The sequence below is a fragment of the Anarrhichthys ocellatus genome, unplaced genomic scaffold (assembly GCF_004355925.1).
Source record: "Anarrhichthys ocellatus isolate YVR2014 unplaced genomic scaffold, GSC_Weel_1.0 scaffold23, whole genome shotgun sequence".
Classification (NCBI taxonomy): Eukaryota; Metazoa; Chordata; class Actinopteri; order Perciformes; family Anarhichadidae; genus Anarrhichthys; species Anarrhichthys ocellatus.
The window spans coordinates 577958-596465 of record NW_022280053.1 but is presented as its reverse complement, the minus strand read 5'-3'; the positions used below and the strand labels follow the sequence as shown (position 1 = coordinate 596465).

General features: G+C 41.5%; 1 protein-coding gene across 10 annotated transcripts in view; it reads left to right on the top strand.

Annotated features, from left to right (window-relative positions):
• Positions 1-18508, top strand: part of mast4 (microtubule associated serine/threonine kinase family member 4) — a 78166-nt gene that overhangs the window by 43124 nt on the left and 16534 nt on the right. For 4 of the 10 annotated variants that reach the window (XM_031860316.1, XM_031860313.1, XM_031860322.1 and 1 more), the window contains 8 exons: positions 10440-10528; positions 12581-12650; positions 12952-12972; positions 13305-13383; positions 16994-17148; positions 17231-17306; positions 17399-17608; positions 18147-18248. In XM_031860316.1, coding sequence (XP_031716176.1) covers positions 10440-10528; positions 12581-12650; positions 12952-12972; positions 13305-13383; positions 16994-17148; positions 17231-17306; positions 17399-17608; positions 18147-18248 — 802 coding nt within the window. Of the gene's footprint in view, positions 1-214; positions 5260-10439; positions 10529-12580; positions 12651-12951; positions 12973-13304; positions 13384-16993; positions 17149-17230; positions 17307-17398; positions 17609-18146; positions 18249-18508 lie in introns of those variants that run through there. The other 6 variants (XM_031860321.1, XM_031860318.1, XM_031860317.1 and 3 more) reach the window with 6 other exon arrangements.

The window sequence follows — 18508 nt, the reverse complement described above, 5'->3', positions numbered from 1 at the left end:
TATTTAGGTCAACAAGGTATTTATGGTTCCCTCTACAAATTGATCAGGGACTATGTTAAATTTGCTTAAAACCCATTATTTATGCAGATTGTATGTATGTATGTGTATATGTATATATATATATATATATGATTGTCAACAAATCCCATGAAAAGACCAAAACCAACAGCATGAGAGTGCGTCTCTCAATACTTTCTGACCTCCTTGTCTGTGGCTCTCACCCCTGAGCCCATTGGTTCCTACCATAGACCTTTATCTTCATATTTTTGTATATTTTCACTCTTCAGAAAGACTGCACACAACCGGCTAATTTAATATTACTCAAAAAGGAGGAAAGCGTGCATTTGTGCATTATTTTCACCAGCAGATTCTCTTCTTGAGTATTTACTGCTGCAAGATGATGCATGAGGAGTTGACTCAAAATAAACTACAGTGTTCCTTCATCTTAATGAAGGAACATGTCGCCCAGTGCAACAGTGAGGCTCATTGATGGGTTTTTTTAAACAGTGTTTGGACAACAATGAAGCTCTATGGCTCAAAGGAATAACATATAAATAACATAAAATTCTCGTTTGTAGGATACAGTCATAGTTTGGTTCGGTCTTTTCAGGGAATGTCTTGAAAATAAGAGAAACATCACCAGACTTATCCTTTAAGAAGTCTGTTTTGGACTGCATCTGCAGTAAAGTTACTCACCTCTATGTGACCGCATGCTCTGCAGTGCCACTGTTCAGTTAAAAAAAAAGGGCTCGATCCATGACGTCACGCAATGAAGTGAAAGTCTTTGTGTATGATTCAGATATGTCGAACCTTATCACAACTATACAGTGTGTGAAATTAGGTTAATCTGTAACTCTCGTCATAATCTGTAGCTTTTGAGCACGTCTTCTTTGATTTTAGTCTAAATTGAAGCATCCCCAACGTCAAACAAAAGAACCAGAAGAACACCTTGGGAACCTGCTCTTTAATTAAACACAATTATGGTTCACCTGACAGGGATCATTACTCTTCATGATGCAGCTGTCTTCATGTGGGCACGTGACAGACCTGTGTGTGTGTGTGTGTGTGTGTGTGTGTGTGTGGTGGTGGTGGGGGGGGGTTTCTGTCATGTGTGTGATAAGAGACAACTATTCACTACACTCCATTTAACTTCCAGCCTGACTCCCCGAAGCTTGAGCCCTACTCCCACTAGCCCCTGCAGTCCGTGCAGCCCGCTGCACGCATTTCATTTCTGGAGGTAAGCGAGAGCTCTTCAGCCTGTGTTGTGTCTAAAGAGGCCTGTTGGTGCCGTGTTTGATAGTCGGTCTAGTCATCGTCCATCACGAGGATGTTCCGTTTACCCCCCGAAAATCATGTGCCATTGAAATGACATTGAAAGAGGACGCTGCTTATGTAATAATAGTGTCTCCCCCCCCCTCCCCCATCTTGCTCCTCTCTGTTCTGAGGTTTATGCTCCTCTTTCATGTGCTAAGTAGGATTTAATACATCAAAGTGAAGAATGGTCTCAATCTGTCTGAATCCCGGCTGGATTGATTCATTTACTGAAACCGGTTAAAAGCTGGTTTCTTATGCAAGCTCACTGCTCATATCTCCACCATTTTATGATTAGTATTTAAAAATCTGTGTGGTATCTTCGGATTATTTTGTGACTTTTACCCTTTTTATGACTGTAATCCACAGGGTTCGTGTTCATCAGTGATTTCTGAGATAGCACGTCCTCTTCTGAGTGTCTTTGTTTGGTTTTTTATGCTAAAGCCTCATTTTGGGTTTCACTGTCAAATAGGTTATTAAGGTTGAAGCCATCTTGTTGGGGCTCTGTGTTGCTTAACTGGTGTTTATGTTTTTACTGGGGTTTTTTGGACAAATGGATCAAAAGAAATGCAAAGCTCGTTTGACTGAAGAGACTCACAGTCTACTTTTTGGCAGCTCCGCTGGTTTTATTCGAGCTGCTTCTGACGAGATTTTGTCAAGACAAATAGTTGGAATGAAACTTGGATTTTTTATTATTTTTTTTTTCTCTCCAGCTCATTCAAAACACCCAATATTGAAGAATTTTCAGTATCAATGAATAGCATGAAAACACCCACCCATGTGACCTCTGACCCTCTCTTCCTCTGCTCAGCTTTCTCAGAGAATGAAGTAGAGCGTTTAAGTGAGTCAGCTCCATACAAGAATGTGGAGATGTTTTCATCTATTGACAATTTCAGTTTTTAATTCCATCATGTAGCAATTCACGAGGTACAGAGAGGAGATGTTCAAAAACCTTAAATCTATAGAGGACATTAGCCTTTAACATGCCACAGTGTTGGACCATCAACAGGACCGTTTGACAGCAGCACTCTGCAACAACCTAATCTACATTTGGGAGGAAGGTTGTTCGATGAAGAATTTCATGACATAGTTAATGTGACTTTAGTTTTTTGACATCACAGCGTCTTTGGGGTTGTTGCTTCAGGTACCGTTGACATGAAATATGATCAAGTAAGTTCAGTTTGAGTAACAGATCCATGAGTTTGAAAGCTGACGCCCAAAACTCAAACCCAAAACCTCACTTTAAAGTCGTTCGTTGTGACGATGGTGAGGCTAAACATTTAAAAAAAGTAATCCACCACACGTGTGCTTGCATGTCTTTGATTGGCCAACACAAGAAGCGTTCAGCAAAGTTGAGCCTGGGTTGAACATTTTTGCTCGATGACTCCGCCTTTTCCTGTCGGACCCCTCAGCATCAGCAGCTTATCAGAGAAGAAAGTGATTTCACAAAATATGCTGATCTTTTATAGGATGACAGATTTCCGCTCGTGCTAATTACTTTTATTCCCTGTGCTTCATTACGGCAGCGTTGTATTATATTTCAGCTCTGACAGTTCTCCAGACTGATAATACAGTAACACTGTATGCAAACATGTCATACTGCACATACTGTGTGAATTCATGTCTTAGTCGAGCAAAACTAATGTCAATGTTTTTTGTATATTTTAATTTTGGATTACAGAAAACCCAAATTGTTCCGCTTGTGAAGTGTGTGCAGCCGCTGACCTCCCTGTTCATGCTGCTCCATGCAAGTTTGACTTTGAACCATCCGAACCGTCGTTTCTTATGTAGAACGCAGAAACGGAGCAGAGCCATAATTAGAGTGAAGGCTGTCACGGTGGCCTGCGGGGAGCCGGACTGAGCCACTCACAGTCTCTCTCACACACACACACACACACACACACACACACACACACACACACACACAGGGACTTAATACTGGCAAAATGGCTTCGGATAACATTTTATCTCGTTGGTAGAACCAACGGTGTTGTGCCGGTCATGGTCGTGTTCCTCCTTTTGTCCAATGAGGCAGTTATTTGTCATGCTAGACATGCCAATGAGGCAATGTAGCAGAGACATGTTGTACAAACGCACCTCCAGTGAGTCAAGTATAGACAATTATTTGGGACTAGCGCTTCAAGAAATGATAATTATTGACCATTATCTGACACTTACTCTCTCAATTATTCGGTTAACCGCTTGGTTTTGGTGCATAAAATGTCAGAAAATAGGAAAATATGTTTGTCTTGGTTTCATAAATTTTAAGTTGACATATTTTAACAGCTTGTTTTGTCTCACCAACAGTCCACAACTCAGCAATTCAGTTTATGAACAAAGGAGATAAAGACAACTAGAAAATATTCACACGAGAATATGGAACCAGTTGTTTTTTGGCATTTAAATGAATAAATATTAAACCTAAGACCGGGTTATTTCAGATCTTTTAATGTGAAATGCATTTATCTTTGTTTTTATTTGCTCACGAGGTCGATTTCTATTGCTGTTGAGGCCGATAAGCCCTGATAAATGTTTTGAAGCTGGATCGAGAAAGTAACATGTATACCTTACTCCATCAATCATGTGATTGCAGCAACCTCACACTCTGCACGCGCACACGCATACACACTAACGGCGGCGCTCTTATCGCAGCTCTTGAGTTCTGTTATTGCAGAACAGCCACGTGTCTGTCTGCAGGGCTGAACTTTGCTCTCTCCTGTGGAGGAACGCTCATTGGATCGAGGTAATCGATGCCTTTTGCCTGAAGTTTGTTTATTTGTGCTCGTAATGGTTCATATGGACGTTTGGAATATTATTTTGCAAAAAGCCCCGACAGCTACTTCAGAGAATTTGTCGTCATGCTGTCTGCTCTCCACAGGCCGCTTTGGTCAGCTGACTCTAAACTCTCACATACATGCAGGACTCCAAAGTCAAATTCATCACTGAACTGACAAAACTCCAGCTTTGAGTACGGCTCCGCCAACCTTCTCTGAAATGTCACTTTTCACAGTTTGAGTGAAAGCAATTTGTTCATCAATAAGTGGATAAACAAGGATTCAACTTCAGATCTGCATTGTATTTCAGTAGCCGTTTGTGTTTGGCTGCTCGTCTGCCGACCAGAAAGCACGAGTCGAGGATCAAAGGTGATGAGGTTGTGGTGAGGCACCCATCAAATGGATGGAGTGGGACTGCCTGTGCAGGGAACGGCTGAGGGAATAATTTATGCAGCAGCAGATGAAATCCATGCAAAAGCGAAGCATTTCCATTTCAAATAGGTCCTGCCGAATACACTGACCCACCGAACGTCTGGAGGGGTGCCAGTCTGCGAAAGCTGCAAGTGCATGGCAGCGTCTGCTGATGATGCAGCGCCTCCACTGCCTCGCAACCCCCCCCTGCACAGGATGCGAAGTGGTAGATGCCTGTTACGTGATATGAAGCATGTTGAGCAAAGGGAGCAGGGATATGGAGCACAGTCGCAGTGAGACGGGGAAAACAAAAAGTCAGCCGGTGTTGGGTGTCGTTTCCCCTGCAACAGTGGAGGCTGTCGACGCCTGACCTGGATCACACAGACACACACACACACACACACGCTCTGTGTGCCTTTCAGGATCCTCCCTGGATTACTCTTTCATTTGAGGACAGAGGAGGACAAGGCGTCCTCTCTGCCGGTGCGTTTATGCCACAGCTGTTTGCAGATGTGCCTGTGCAGAGGAAGTTTGGACCCATGAAGAGCTGCTGTAGGGGCACTTGTCAGGACTGCTCCGGGGGTCGCATCCCCCCGAACCCCGAAAGCCGTCGCTTCTCCTCGCTAGGTCTTCAGAAGCCCCCTTTACACCTCTCTCTCTGGCATGACTCGGACACGATGTCTGATTCTAGTCTGTGGACCGTACTGTCCAACTTTAACATGCCACATTTCTTCAGTGGAGCCCGTCTGCGCCGGTCCAAGAGGTAAACCTTCACACCACTTTGAAGTATTGTATGTTGCTTTATAGACGGGCTTCTTTGTTGGATACAGAAATGATTACGTCTGAGCAAAAAGTGTATTGTCCTACCACAGGAGTGACTGCAGGTATAGTGTTTACAGTACGTCAGCGGAGCTGTTTCATGAGGCCAGCGTGAATAAGAAGCTGGGTGTTGCCTTCTAGCCTATTGTGTGTGTGTGTGTGTGTGTGTGTGTGTGTGTGTGTGTGATTTGCTTTGTGAGTCAAATGGTAATTTAAAGTTTATTGTTTAGGCCGTCTCATGTTGCGTGCACAGGATGTGTACTCCCCTGTATGCCATCCCCGTTACTTAAGAGCTGGAAAGTGGAAGCGCGGATTGTTTTTTTAAATTTCCGCTACTGATTGTTGTTGTTGCACTTTCTGTCTCACACTTTGAAATGTGGCTGTTTGGACAAAGTACTGCATCTGAGGGAATGCTTCATACCATGCTTTTGACTTTTTAAATTCAAAATGTTTCTTTGGTGTCTGTGATTCGGAGTGTTTAGCTACTGGTTCATAGCTAATCCACTTGATCTCAGTTTTTCTGTGTATGGTTTGGTGGAGCTGATATAACTGATATTTATCTTTAATCCGCGTCCTGACCCATTTTATACGGCAAAACAGCTTAACATGAAATACTGGCTGTTTTTTCCGACATCGTGCATGAATAATATTTCCTATTTGATAACCGCTGTCAGATTTAGTGGATCTGGAAAAGTCTCGTGCTGTAAAAATCCCAGTCTGAGATCACAGCCATGTTTTTCTGCTGTGTGTTTGTGAGCTGACTTTAAAGCTGAAGTGATAATTGATTAACGTTTAACAGCTGTTCACAGCAGACGGACAGTTTCATTAAAGGTTTCCAGTTATTCCCTAAAATGAAATCGGATGGAATGACTGTCCTCCTTGTGGACTACTTCCCCCCCCCCCCCCCCATGGCCTGTTAGTTATGATCAGACTATTCTGATATAAGCTCACGATATTGAAACAAGTCTCTGTAAACTGTAGACTCAAGATGTCAGACCTATTGGCCGTATTACCATCAGGTACACAGTTGAATATGCAGCGCACTAAATTACTGTACATCCTCAGATGTAGAAAATCTGTCGTCAGTGCTTTTACCCAAGCAGCATGTTTTTTTTTTTAAATACTATTAATAGCCTCGTGTGTCATATGAGTGACTTTGAATTCGGGTTTGTCAGCAGCGATTTATGTGGCATTGCCTTGTCAGCTCACCTGACAGCTCTGACAAGAGAGCAAAACTCACAGAAGTGAAAAAAGATGAATCATGGCTTTTTCTGTTTGTTTGCCGTGGGTCAGGATCAGACATGCTGAGATGTATCCCAGTGTTGTGAATCAAAGGCTTTTATCTATTTTTGCCTCTTCCTGGACCCAAAATAAGTAAGCAAGCTGAAGTCTAAGAAATCGTTTTTGACAGATTGGGATTACTTTTGTAACAATAAAGGAGCTTCAGTAATTTAGGTCGGCGTAGAAATGAAGTGAATGTTCAGGTAAAATTAAATACTTTAACCAATGATATGTAAAGTTTCTCTAACTTTGATAAACACCTTTTATTTGTAGCTTGTGGGAGATTTCACGTGTATTTCCACAATGGTGTGACGAGGTTGAGGGTTTTGCATAAAGCGAGATGGGTAAACCCTCCTATGGATCCGTTCCAGGAATCTCACACATCTGCAGTACAGCATACAACACTGGCCTACTTTCTCCCCATCATCATCGCCCAGGGCTTCTTTATCCTTCCTTTAAAGCTTTGCTACAGCGACATGGTTTTTATTTCTTTTGGCCTCCCTCCTCCTCACTCACTCTTTCTGGCCACAGAGGTGCCTCCACCACAGCTCAGCCTGGCATCAAACGTGACGGACATGGCCAGGTAACCTGTGGCAGGGTTGTTTTGGCAAGTAATCCAGAAGCAGTCGTTTTAATGTCCCCGCGAGTGGCACTCCGCTCTCTCCCACAGGCGTTTAAAGCGGTGCAAACGGCCGGCGGGACGGGGAGGGAGAGGGTAAAGCAACAAGAGGCCTGATTGGGCAGCAGTGTGGCATTCTCTTGGCCTAATCCACAGTGAGAGGGTATAAATAGATCTCGTTAAATGTGATCCTCTTTGACTGAGCACCTGTGTACCAGATAGTATTCACTCCCTCCCCATCACGATAAATGATTCACGGCATGTGTCCACACTCTTGATTGCAGGTTAGCCCTAGAAACCACTTGACTTAACGAGGATAAATGGGATTTCAGTCAAAATCGGGTTTCCCCTCTGATTTAGTGGACTCTGGTGGGGCGATGGGCCGGCAGCAACACGGCAGAGGACTACAAGCAGCTTGGGGTACTTCTGTTGCCAGTTATTGAAGCGCATGCAAGAATATTTTTGTATTCTTGTCCTAAATCTCTTACTTTTTACTGAAAGGTTTACTCGTACAAGTCGGCTTCACCAAAGTCTCCTAACAGGACAAACGCCATCGTGGCTTCCAGTTTCATTCACTACAAATGAGTGGAGAAAATTCAGAGTACGAGAACATTGACTCAAATCTTCTTGACTTAAATCTCTTGTACGATACAGATCTGTTTTTATGACTTTTTTCTTGCATGAGGACCAATGTCTGTCGGCCTAAAATCACCTCATTTTACTCAATTGCACATCATAGTTGGAAGAGCAATATCTTGCATATGAAATCATCTTTCCCTTTGAGCAGGTCACATCTTTAATGACTTGTTATTGAGAAATGGCCGACCTCATTGCTTTCTTGAATATCCAAAATACCATAAATCTTCTCTGAAACTTCAAACTTCATTAAAAGTTTGCATCCTCTATGTTTTTAATCATGAGAGCACTGAACCACGGGAGCCACTGATTGATTCATATTTAGCTTCTGATCATTTGTTGTTCGTACATTAATCATCACATCAGACAATAGTGTGCGGCTAATTGCTCAGACATTAAGCAGGAGCAAGGCCTCTTCCTCCGTCCGCTGATCAATCTGGAGTCATCGTTCAAACGATGCATCCAATCTGTGAGTTAATCTACACCGAGAGCGCAAAAAATCACCCAAGGGACGAATTAGAATTAGTTAAAAGAATTGTCGTCTTTAAAGCTGGTGAGTAATATTAAACAGTATCTATTCAGGTGTGGGTTCTGTATTTGGCTGTTCAACTGCACACCACTTAAAAATACTAGCGAGGACTATCAGCTCTGCAAGCGTGCTCACTGCGCAAAGAGTCAATAGGGGGTCGCTTTAAATCATGAATAAATCGAATTACTTCTGCTACTTTTATTCATGTAGTAATATTCAGTCTTGCGTTAACTTTTTGTGAGAATTAAGGATCTGCTGGAGGCACCAGATCAGATATAGGGCTTGCCTTCACTGGCACTAAAGCTCTTGGGATCTGAACAAAACAAACAAGATAGCACCTGATTGGTGCAAACTATCAGAAATTCGAATTTTGTAATTGCTTTTGTGTCCATCAAGTTCTTTGGCTTTAGTGTATTCTAAATCTTTTGGAGCATAGAATATCATAGACGTTTGAACATCATCATCGACTCCAGTAAAAAGTTGCAAACCTCTTCGCTATCGCTGAGGTGTTGAAGCTCTGAGGGCTCTGCGGTGTTTCTTGTAAGAGCTGCTTTAGCGTGTTGAGAAAGAGATGAAGGCTACATGCTCACACGTCTGCATCACTGCAGGAGCTCATGTGTGTTTTAAACATTCTGTGCAATCAATGCAGCAACACACAGACAGGCGAGCTGCACCTGTGACCAACTGACTGACTACTCTCCCTCTCCTGCATGGAGGGTTGTTGTGCATCTCCATCACTGCAGTAAAGGACTCCACACTGTAGACATGCATCACTGTGGTTTGGCTTCTCATATTTTGAGCTTCTTTATTCTTAGTTTGGTAGGTTATATACCTCAATATAACCTGGTTATTAAAAATGCAAAAATCCCCAAATTGAAAACCAAATACTTAACTTAATTAACGTTGGGTAATTAACAAATACCCAACGAACAAATATCCAAAGTGCAGCCCTGATACCAAATGTCACAAAAGCACAGAACAAAGTTGAGTCATCGGCATACATGCACACATACATACATACATACATACATACATACATGCATACATGCATGCATGCATGCATGCATGCATGCAAAAGCAGAGCAGGGATTTCCGGCACAACTTCACCTCTGTCCAAGGTGTATGGAGACTCTGACATAAAATCCTAGCAACACTTGTTGTATAAACAACAGCTTTATTTCTATTGTAATATACACACTGTGTTCTGCCAGAGAGGAAACTCTTCAACCAAGCAAGAACTAAAGGTGAAAAACAGTCAAGCTTGGCAATAAGAATACTATGGTCATCAAATGCTGCAGTAAAATCCAGGAGCACGGCCACACACTAGCTTCAATATTCAAACACTGACAGAAAATGTGCTTTTTTTGTGGTGTTATGCACTGAATGGAAATTATTATTGAATAACATCTTAAAAATGGTTGCGTTCTCCGAGTAGCTTATGTAACAGGATGTCATTGAGTCTCTGACCTTGAAGCGAATGTGTTTCCACTGACAGCCTCTAATTCAATATAAACACACGAGACTAATCAGGACGTTGAACACTGAAGATGTTTTTGTTTTTTTTTAAATGTTGAAATAGTTCATTTTTCTCTCAAGGTTAAAAACTGGGCTACGATGTATGAGTCACATGTTGTTGATCACAGCGGTCCCTCGTGAGTCACAGTCATGTATTAACATGATCAACCGACATTAGAGCATCCTGAATGCTGTGCAGAGAACCGGATTTAATTTGGTGACTGAACCAGGACGTTCTGTCTCTTTTCATAGCGCTGCAGGCACCGATATTACCTCCAGGACTGTAAACACTCGAGTGTGTTAGAGAGGGAAGGTTTTGGTACAATTTGAGTGTTTGTGATTGGTGTAACTGGATGTGTAAAGATGTGTTTCTGTAACTAAAAGTGACATTAGATCCACAATAACGAATGTACTTAAGGCAAACATTACATTAAGCCAACATTTAAGTCCCTCACTGATATTTTCCTGTAGTTTTAGTACATTATGTTGGTAAATATGTGATAAGTCTTTGTCCTGACTAATATTTGACTCTGTGGTTTCACAGCTGCAGAACGAGCAACAGAAAAAGCCTGATAGGAAGCGGTCAGTCTTCAGGCTTACCGCGACCTCACTCCCCTCTCTCATCTCTAACAGGTAAGTGTGTGTTTAGCACATGTGCATGTCTATTAATTAATGTGTAAACACTGTTTTAGCACCCCAGTGTTATGTTTGCTGTCATGCAAAATACTGGAAAATGCAAGCAGAAGCATAATCCTCTCTGTAGCTTTGAACCAGCACTTATCAGGCACCTTCATACGCTATTGATATTATAAAATGTACAAAAACACAGTTAATGTACACAATACTTTGTGTTGACAACATAGGATGCAGATGCTTGTCGGGTCAGTTCCGTGGTATTTTTGTTGAGAATCAGACGGTACAGTGACGAGCTGAAGGGCAGCGATTGTGCCGGGTGAGGAAGTGGTGGCCGGCAGACAGGAAATGCACAGGAGCAGAGGGAGGGCAGGCCTCATGTACCACAGGGCGTTCTGTTTCCTGGCATTGGTCAGCAAAGTGAGAGCCCTCAGCTCTGTGTTTTGGTCTGTACTTGGCGCTAATGAAGGGTCCCAGTCTTTAAGATGGAATCCGAAAAACACAACGTTATTGCTAATGAATGTGTTCAGCGCTGGGACGACCTGACACTGTGGCTCAGCCGTAATATCGGTACCAAAGGTAAGAAAAACATCCTTTCAGTTCCTTTCTGCAGCAGGCAGATGACTGAGAACATTGACGTATACACAATAATTAAGGTTTCTATCGCAGTAATGTTTTTGTCTTGGCTCCGTCTAGTAGCAGATCAAACTCTTGTTCCAGATCATGAATAATTTCATAATCGACCTTCCCTCGAACCTTAATTCTTGTTGTTTCTCTCAGACAATGTTCTGAACAGTCGGTAGATAATCTGTGTCTTCAGGTGCAGTCTGAACTCCCAAAGGAAGAGGTTTTCATCTTTAATTGGTTGCGATTAAGAAGACGGTGCAATTAAATAGGTGACATTCATCACTAACAAGACTCAGTGGCGCTGTCACTGTTGCCCAGTATGGAACATTTTCTGATTAATGCCGGACCATAAGGACGGCTAATTGGTGCCTTTCTGAAAGTCCCTACAGTGTGATGTGTTCAGTGGCCCAGAGCTGCTATAACCAGTAATGTAGTACAGTATTACTGATGTATTTAAAGAGAGGGAGTCCTGCATGTCTATTGGAGGAAATAGTGGAGATACTTCTCTCTTTAGGTGCAAAGTGATCCTCTTCAAACCGTTTATAGGGAACATATCAAGTATGTTACAGAGACTTCTTTCATTTACGTAATATGGCGTAATAATCCAAGTCAGATTCCAAAATCCTTGTACTGTTTGTGCTTTTATAATGTCCAGAATTAACTGCTGCAATGCACTTTTCTAACCTACCAATGGCAGCAACAAGAGGTCGTCATGATCGACTTTAATATTGCTGGTCAAAATGCGAGCTCTGCTCATAGAAAACTCTGTTGCACATCAAGTGAAGTGCTTCCTGAAGTAACAACCAGCCTTCAGGGGGCGATCCAGATGTTTTGCCTTCACTTTTGGGGAGCTGTCTTGTTGCCGCACCGGTAGCCTGCAGCAGCAGCAGCCTGTGAAAAACTTTTCTGAATGTTGCGGCTGCAGTCCAGAGTAGAAAAGTAATATACTAAATGTATATTAACTTGTAACGCGTGCAGAGACTCTGATGTTCACGTCGCTTCATTTTAGTAAAGCCCACATGAAAGACCTGCAGTTTTTAGAGCAACATCAAGGCAGTTTTGATCACTAGGTGTCTCAGAAGTTTAACCATTGAGGATCAGTGAGAAGAGTAAAAATCAAAGTTCACTTTTCTGCAATGAGAACAGTGTTTTCTGCATGTGTGTTTATCACTGTCCCTTTAACATCAAGCTCATAGCACAACTTTAATACGTTTTTATCCTTTTGAGGAAGATTTCAAGAAAGTGAAAAATGACCAGACATCAAACATGTTTGCTCTGTTGACTCTGAACCGTGATAAAGCAGCCGTCGGTGGTTTATTGAAGATAATCAGTCTTTGTTTTGTCTGCAAAGTGAAATTGAAATCCAGTCTTATTGAGTTGTTTTCCTTTCTTAAGTTTGTTTTGTATTTTGTGTCTTTCTGGCAGGAACGAGCCCTCAAGACAGTCCTAGAAATTTCTCTCCGAGTGCCTCTGCTCATTTCTCCTTTGCACGAAGGTATTCGCACAACCATCGATATTTACTTGATTTGCTGCTGAACAAATCCGCCAGTGAAGACCAGCCGGAGGCTTCTCAGTTATATAAAAATATATATAAACAGAGTATACTGAGTTTAGAGTTGTAGCCATTCAACTGTGTCAGCCAATTAAGACGTCAATATTTTCTCTGCCACCACAAGTCTTAATATTCCGCTCGTTAAGTCTGTTTCTGCTTTAATAAAAACGGCATCAATATGTTTATTTTATAACATTTCTCAACACAATATCATGTAATGGTGTATTTTTATTATAATCCACAGTCATTGCCACAGAGCAGACAGGTAACACCACCATGTCAGGCTTTCATTTGCCCCTTTTCATAACTTCACATACGTCGCTAGTAGACATTATTTTTCATAACCCCCCCCCCCCCCGTTCATTAGTTTGTCTCGTAGTGACTCTGAAGTTTCACTTCTACATTCACTTATTGTTTCTCTAATTTCATTTTGAATAGCAAAGAAAGTTGCCCATTCATCCAAAACACTGTGATCATTGGGATTGTAGCAATACAAACATGTCAAATTATGCATATTTCATGTTTCCAAAGACAATTTTACAAATTCTTCTCACTGGCAAGCATCTTAATTTATTGACTTTGCTGTTATTGTGACAGGACTGATGGTCGCCGCTGGTCGTTGGCCTCCCTTCCCTCCTCTGGATATGGAACCAACACGCCCAGCTCCACCGTCTCTGTAAGCATTAAACATCCGATCACCCAATCTGACCGTAAAGAAAACGCACAACGAAAGATACCGACACAACAGAGTAGTTACAAGTAAGGTCGTACTATTGGAGGAACCAGTATTGTGATTCTCTTCTATTCAATAGATACAGACCTACAGTCGTCACTAAATGATATTCAAATGATCATGACATTCAGAGAGATTGACAGGAGAGACTCTTGGAGGTCTCAGTTCAGAGTCATGAGGGTGAAAAGCTTAAAACGATCATAAGATGTGCTGAAACGTTTAAGAGATAAGACAGGTCTTTATTTATACTGAGGTAAATTGTTGTGCAACAGTTGTAGTACAAAGTAGGAAAGAGTGTAAATATTAAGATACAATACCAATAAGATGCCAATCCAAAATGCACAATGTCAAAGAAATACAAACTGTTTAACTGTTAGAGATTCTGACAATTCTGCAACTCTGTTTACCAGCTGCTCAGCAGCTAATAGCTACGTAGCTACCTCGTTTTTTTTTTTTTTCACACTTTATTTTTCTGCTTTTCACCAGACAGACAGACATACATGCACAAAAACGTAAACATAAATTTAAAAAATAAAATTAAAAATTAAAAAAAAAGGATCTGGATTGCTCTGTCTCTTCAAAAACATGATAACTCCTGTGAAATATTCAGGTTGTGTTATCGTTGACGTGTAAACATCGTCCATTTCTCCCACTTCTCACGACATCGCTCCACTTGAGCTCTTATTCTATGAGTTAATAGTTCCATATCATACATTTCAGTCACAATTTTCAGCCATCCATCTTGTGATGGTGGATCTGCCTTGTGCCATCTCTTCGTGATAGCCTTCTTGCAAGCTGCTAGCAAGATCTTCAGTAAATACCCGTCTTCTCTTAACACAGTGTCTGTTGTCAGATTACCTAAGTAGAGAAAGATAAATGACTTTGGTATATCATAGCCCAGAATTTGGACTATAACCACATGGACATTTCCCCAAAACTGTACAATTTCCGGACATAGCCAAAATACATGGGAGTGGTTTACATTTACTGCCCCACATTTCCTCCAACATGGCTGGACAATAGACAGACATCTGTTTGTAATTTGGGGAGTAATAAAGAATCTCATTACATTCTTCCAACAGTGTTCTCTCCAAATACGCGAGGATGTTGAAGACTGTTGTGTCCTCCAGATATTCAACCATTCATCCTCTGTAATATTCACACCAAGTTCTTGTTCCCATTTCAGTTTTACATAAAAAGTTGTATTTTCTAATTTTTCCATCAGATGTTGATATATAGTCGATATGATTCTATATTTCTTTGATTTGTAAGCTCCTATTATGGTTCTAATTATTCCATTTTTATCCAAGTTAATTTTGTACTTTATTTCTCTGTCGAAAAAGTCCCTTAATTGCAGATATCTGAAGTGATCCCGGTTATTTAGTGAGTATTTGTCTTTCAGCTCCTGGAAACTCACAACGCTCCCGTCTTTAATGACATTAATGTGCATATTGCTGTTATTCCTTGTGAAATCCATTGTTTGAATCTCAGATCGAGAGTACCCGGGATAAAATGTCTATCATAGGCTATCCATCGTAGAAGCCTGAGCTCTTCTTCTAATCTGTATTTTCTTATCAGTTTAAACCACATCTCTAATGTAAATCGGGTGACAACATCCATCTGGTCAAGAAAATCTTTTGCTATATTTCTGTCTCCGATAAGGCTTTGAATTTCCCTTCCTTCTATATATCGTTCTAGGTTTTTCCATTTAGCTTCATAGTCATTGGTACACCAATAAATGACTGGTCTAATTTGAGCTGCATGAAAATATGCCCTAAGATTTGGTAATGACATGCGCCCTTTATGTTTTCCAATCTGTAATGTTTCGTATTTGACTCTTGGCCTTTGACCGTTCCATATAAACCTCGAGATAACTTTATCCCAGGTTCGAAATTGTTTCTCAGGGATCTCGATTGGTAGTGACTGAAAGAGATAGAGTCTTGGAAGTATTTTTAGTGTCTATCCGTGAACTGAAATCTAGTGGAAGAACAGCCCACCTCTCCAAATCATTCCTAATGTCCTGATCCACTTTATTATAGTTGGCTTTATATAGGTCATTAATACTTTTTGTTATAGTAACCCCAAGATATGTCATTCTTTTAGAACTCCAATTTAAGTTAAGTGTTCGTTGTATAGTTTCCGTTGGTTTGTAGTTCAGTGTTAAAATCTCTGTTTTTGACAAGTTCAATTTATATCCAGAGTAAGAGCCAAACGTCTCAAGTTGGTTGATTAATATAGGGAGGCATGTGTCAGGGTCTTCTAAATAGCAGATCACGTCATCTGCAAAAAGTCCTCGTAGCTACCTCTTAGCTATCGGTCTTAAATTGAGGTGAAGCGTCAACTTGACTTGAGAGAAACGTATGAACACATCAAAAGACACGGCACACTTTTATTTTTCTCAGACAAGCAGAGAGTGAAAATATGAACAAGGAAACCTTTTCACAAACAACAGCTCAGTAAATTTACCAGAAACGGGCGTAAACGTGATGATTTTGCATGTCGTTATGGCATATTTTCATTATTAAAGTTATAATTAAAACAGCTTTTGCCATTTGAAAAAAGCACTTTCAATTGTTATTTTGATATAAAAACACTGAATCGCTCAGCACTAATTAAACCCACATTTATAATGCTGGAACATGATTGTGAGTTAATATTCAGTTTAGTATTCGTCCCTGTGGCTGTTTACTCGTCATGAAACATCGTATGAGAGGTGAAAGACTGTTTCTGGAGTAAACGAGAGACACATTTATCACTCTTATTGTGTCTAGTGCCTCCGTCTTCAACGCTCTTTCTTTCACTCTGACATAGTTGTGTTCAAATATATCCGTCTTTATAGGAAGCAGACAGCTTGTGCATATGAACGCACAATTCACAGGAATTACAAAGACTCAGGGGACTAGAAGTGGTTTTGTTTAGTGTGTTGTTTAGTCAGCTAGTACATTTCCTGCTATTCACGACATCTATCGAAGGAAGCACGTCCTTGTTTCTCTGGTAAAATATCAGTCATGACTCAAGTCAGACTAGAAACAGCTTTTGGTATGAGGTGAGGGTCCGGCTCCTTGTTTGAGTTATTGAGTACAACACTATGATGTGTTTAATACACTGAAAATGCAATACTCCTTGTATTTTAATAAAGTATTGTAAAATTGATTGTTATTTTGTTGTATTTCAGGGTAATCTGTCCCGTGTGTTGCTATGAAACATTTGGTTTCTTGCTAAGCGTTAGATGAGAAGATTGTTGCCCTTCTCATGTGTCGGGTATAATATAAAGTTTCAGGCTAACTTAGCTTAGCATAAAGACTGGAAACGGGGGGAAACGGATAGCCTGGCCTACCAGCAGCACCTCTAAAGCTCTCTAACGCATTTTTATATTGTTAGTTTAATATATACAAAAACTGAAATGTACTATTCCTTAAAATATTGCAGTTATTTGAGTGGAAAATTGCCAAAACACATGATTTTTCTGTTATGTTATTTTTTTTATCCACACACAAAAAAAACATTTTCTTTTTTTCTTTTCATGTTGAATGTATATGTGTTTCATTTCCAGTCATCCTGTTCATCACAGGAGAAGCTGCACCAGCTGCCCTTCCAGCCTACGCCGGATGAACTGCACTTCCTCTCCAGGCACTTCTGCACTGAGAGCATCTCCGGGGACGAATGCCGCAGAGCGACGGCCATGCGACCCCGCTCACGCAGCCTCAGGTACATTTACCTCTGCGGGTGAACGTCATCCTCGCGTGGTAACGTTTACCGTCATGTACTGATTGTCAAATTTCTCTCTCAGCCCTGGAAGATCTCCATCGTGTTACGACCATGAGATTATCATGATGAATCACGTCTACAAGGAGCGGTTTCCCAGGGTAAGAGTTCACAGTATGTTCGCTACAGCCGACGTCTGGCCGTTAATTATCTTAAGCGTTAACAAACTGACACCTTCCCCTTCTTCCTGCAGGCCACGGCTCAGATGGAGGAGAGGATTCAGGACATCATCCGCAGCAACTCTCCAGAGAGCGTCCTCCCGTTGGCAGATGGCGTGCTCGGCTTTGCCCACCACCAGATAATTGAACTGGCCCGCGACTGTCTGGAGAAGAGCCGGCTAGGACTCATCACCTCCAGCTACTTCTGCGAGCTCACCGACAAGCTGGAGAGGCTTGTTCAAGAGGTGAGCACGTCTACAGGAATCAGGGGTTGCTCAGCCTGAGGAAAGAAGCTCTGAAGGCAGCGGATACTTCTGTATCTCTTGCCAGATGGCAGTGGGGTGAACAGGCTGTGGCTGGAGTGGGTATTGCCTTTTAATATCCGTTGGGCTCTGCGCGGGCGCCTCTTGTCACTAATATAACCGACGCTCAGTAGATGGGTACCAGTGATGCTCTGGGTGGTTTTAATCACCCGCTGCAGAGCACTTATGGTCTGGGCCGTGCACATCCCAACCCAGTTTGTAATGTCTTCAGTCAAGATGCTCTCTATTGCTCCTCTGTGAAAGTTAACAAGAACTTGGTGTGGGAAAAGTTCCTTTAAGAAATACAGCGGACCTTCTGGGTCTTTCAAAGATCACTGGCTATTTATTTTTGGGAAAATTAGATGTTTAGAGCTCAAGCTTGATGCTGTGAGGCACACACTGATATAAAGGAGAACCATGCTGCATTTTCCCAGTCCACGATAGTGTGTGAAAAACTGAAATCTTGTATCTTGCGCTTTAGTCCACAGAGAGATCAGAAAGCGAGGATGTAAACGTCATCAGAGAGCTGGTGAAGAAGATCCTCATCATCATAGCCCGACCCGCTCGACTGCTGGAATGTCTGGTATGTTTCTAAAATATACCGTATGTTTACCTTTGTATTTCTGTTGTTTTATCTTCTTCATTCTGTGACTCAACAGGATTCTAGAGCAGTGTAACTGTCTTTCCAACTTATCCAAAGTGAAACATGCTAATGTAGCTACAGACATCCAGGTTAAATGAGTTAAATTGATTATGTAATGTGAAAAGGAGTGTTTTGCAGGTGGAATCATGTGAGATGAGCTCCACGGTTGATCAGACAGAGCGTTTTTTATAGTGTGTTGC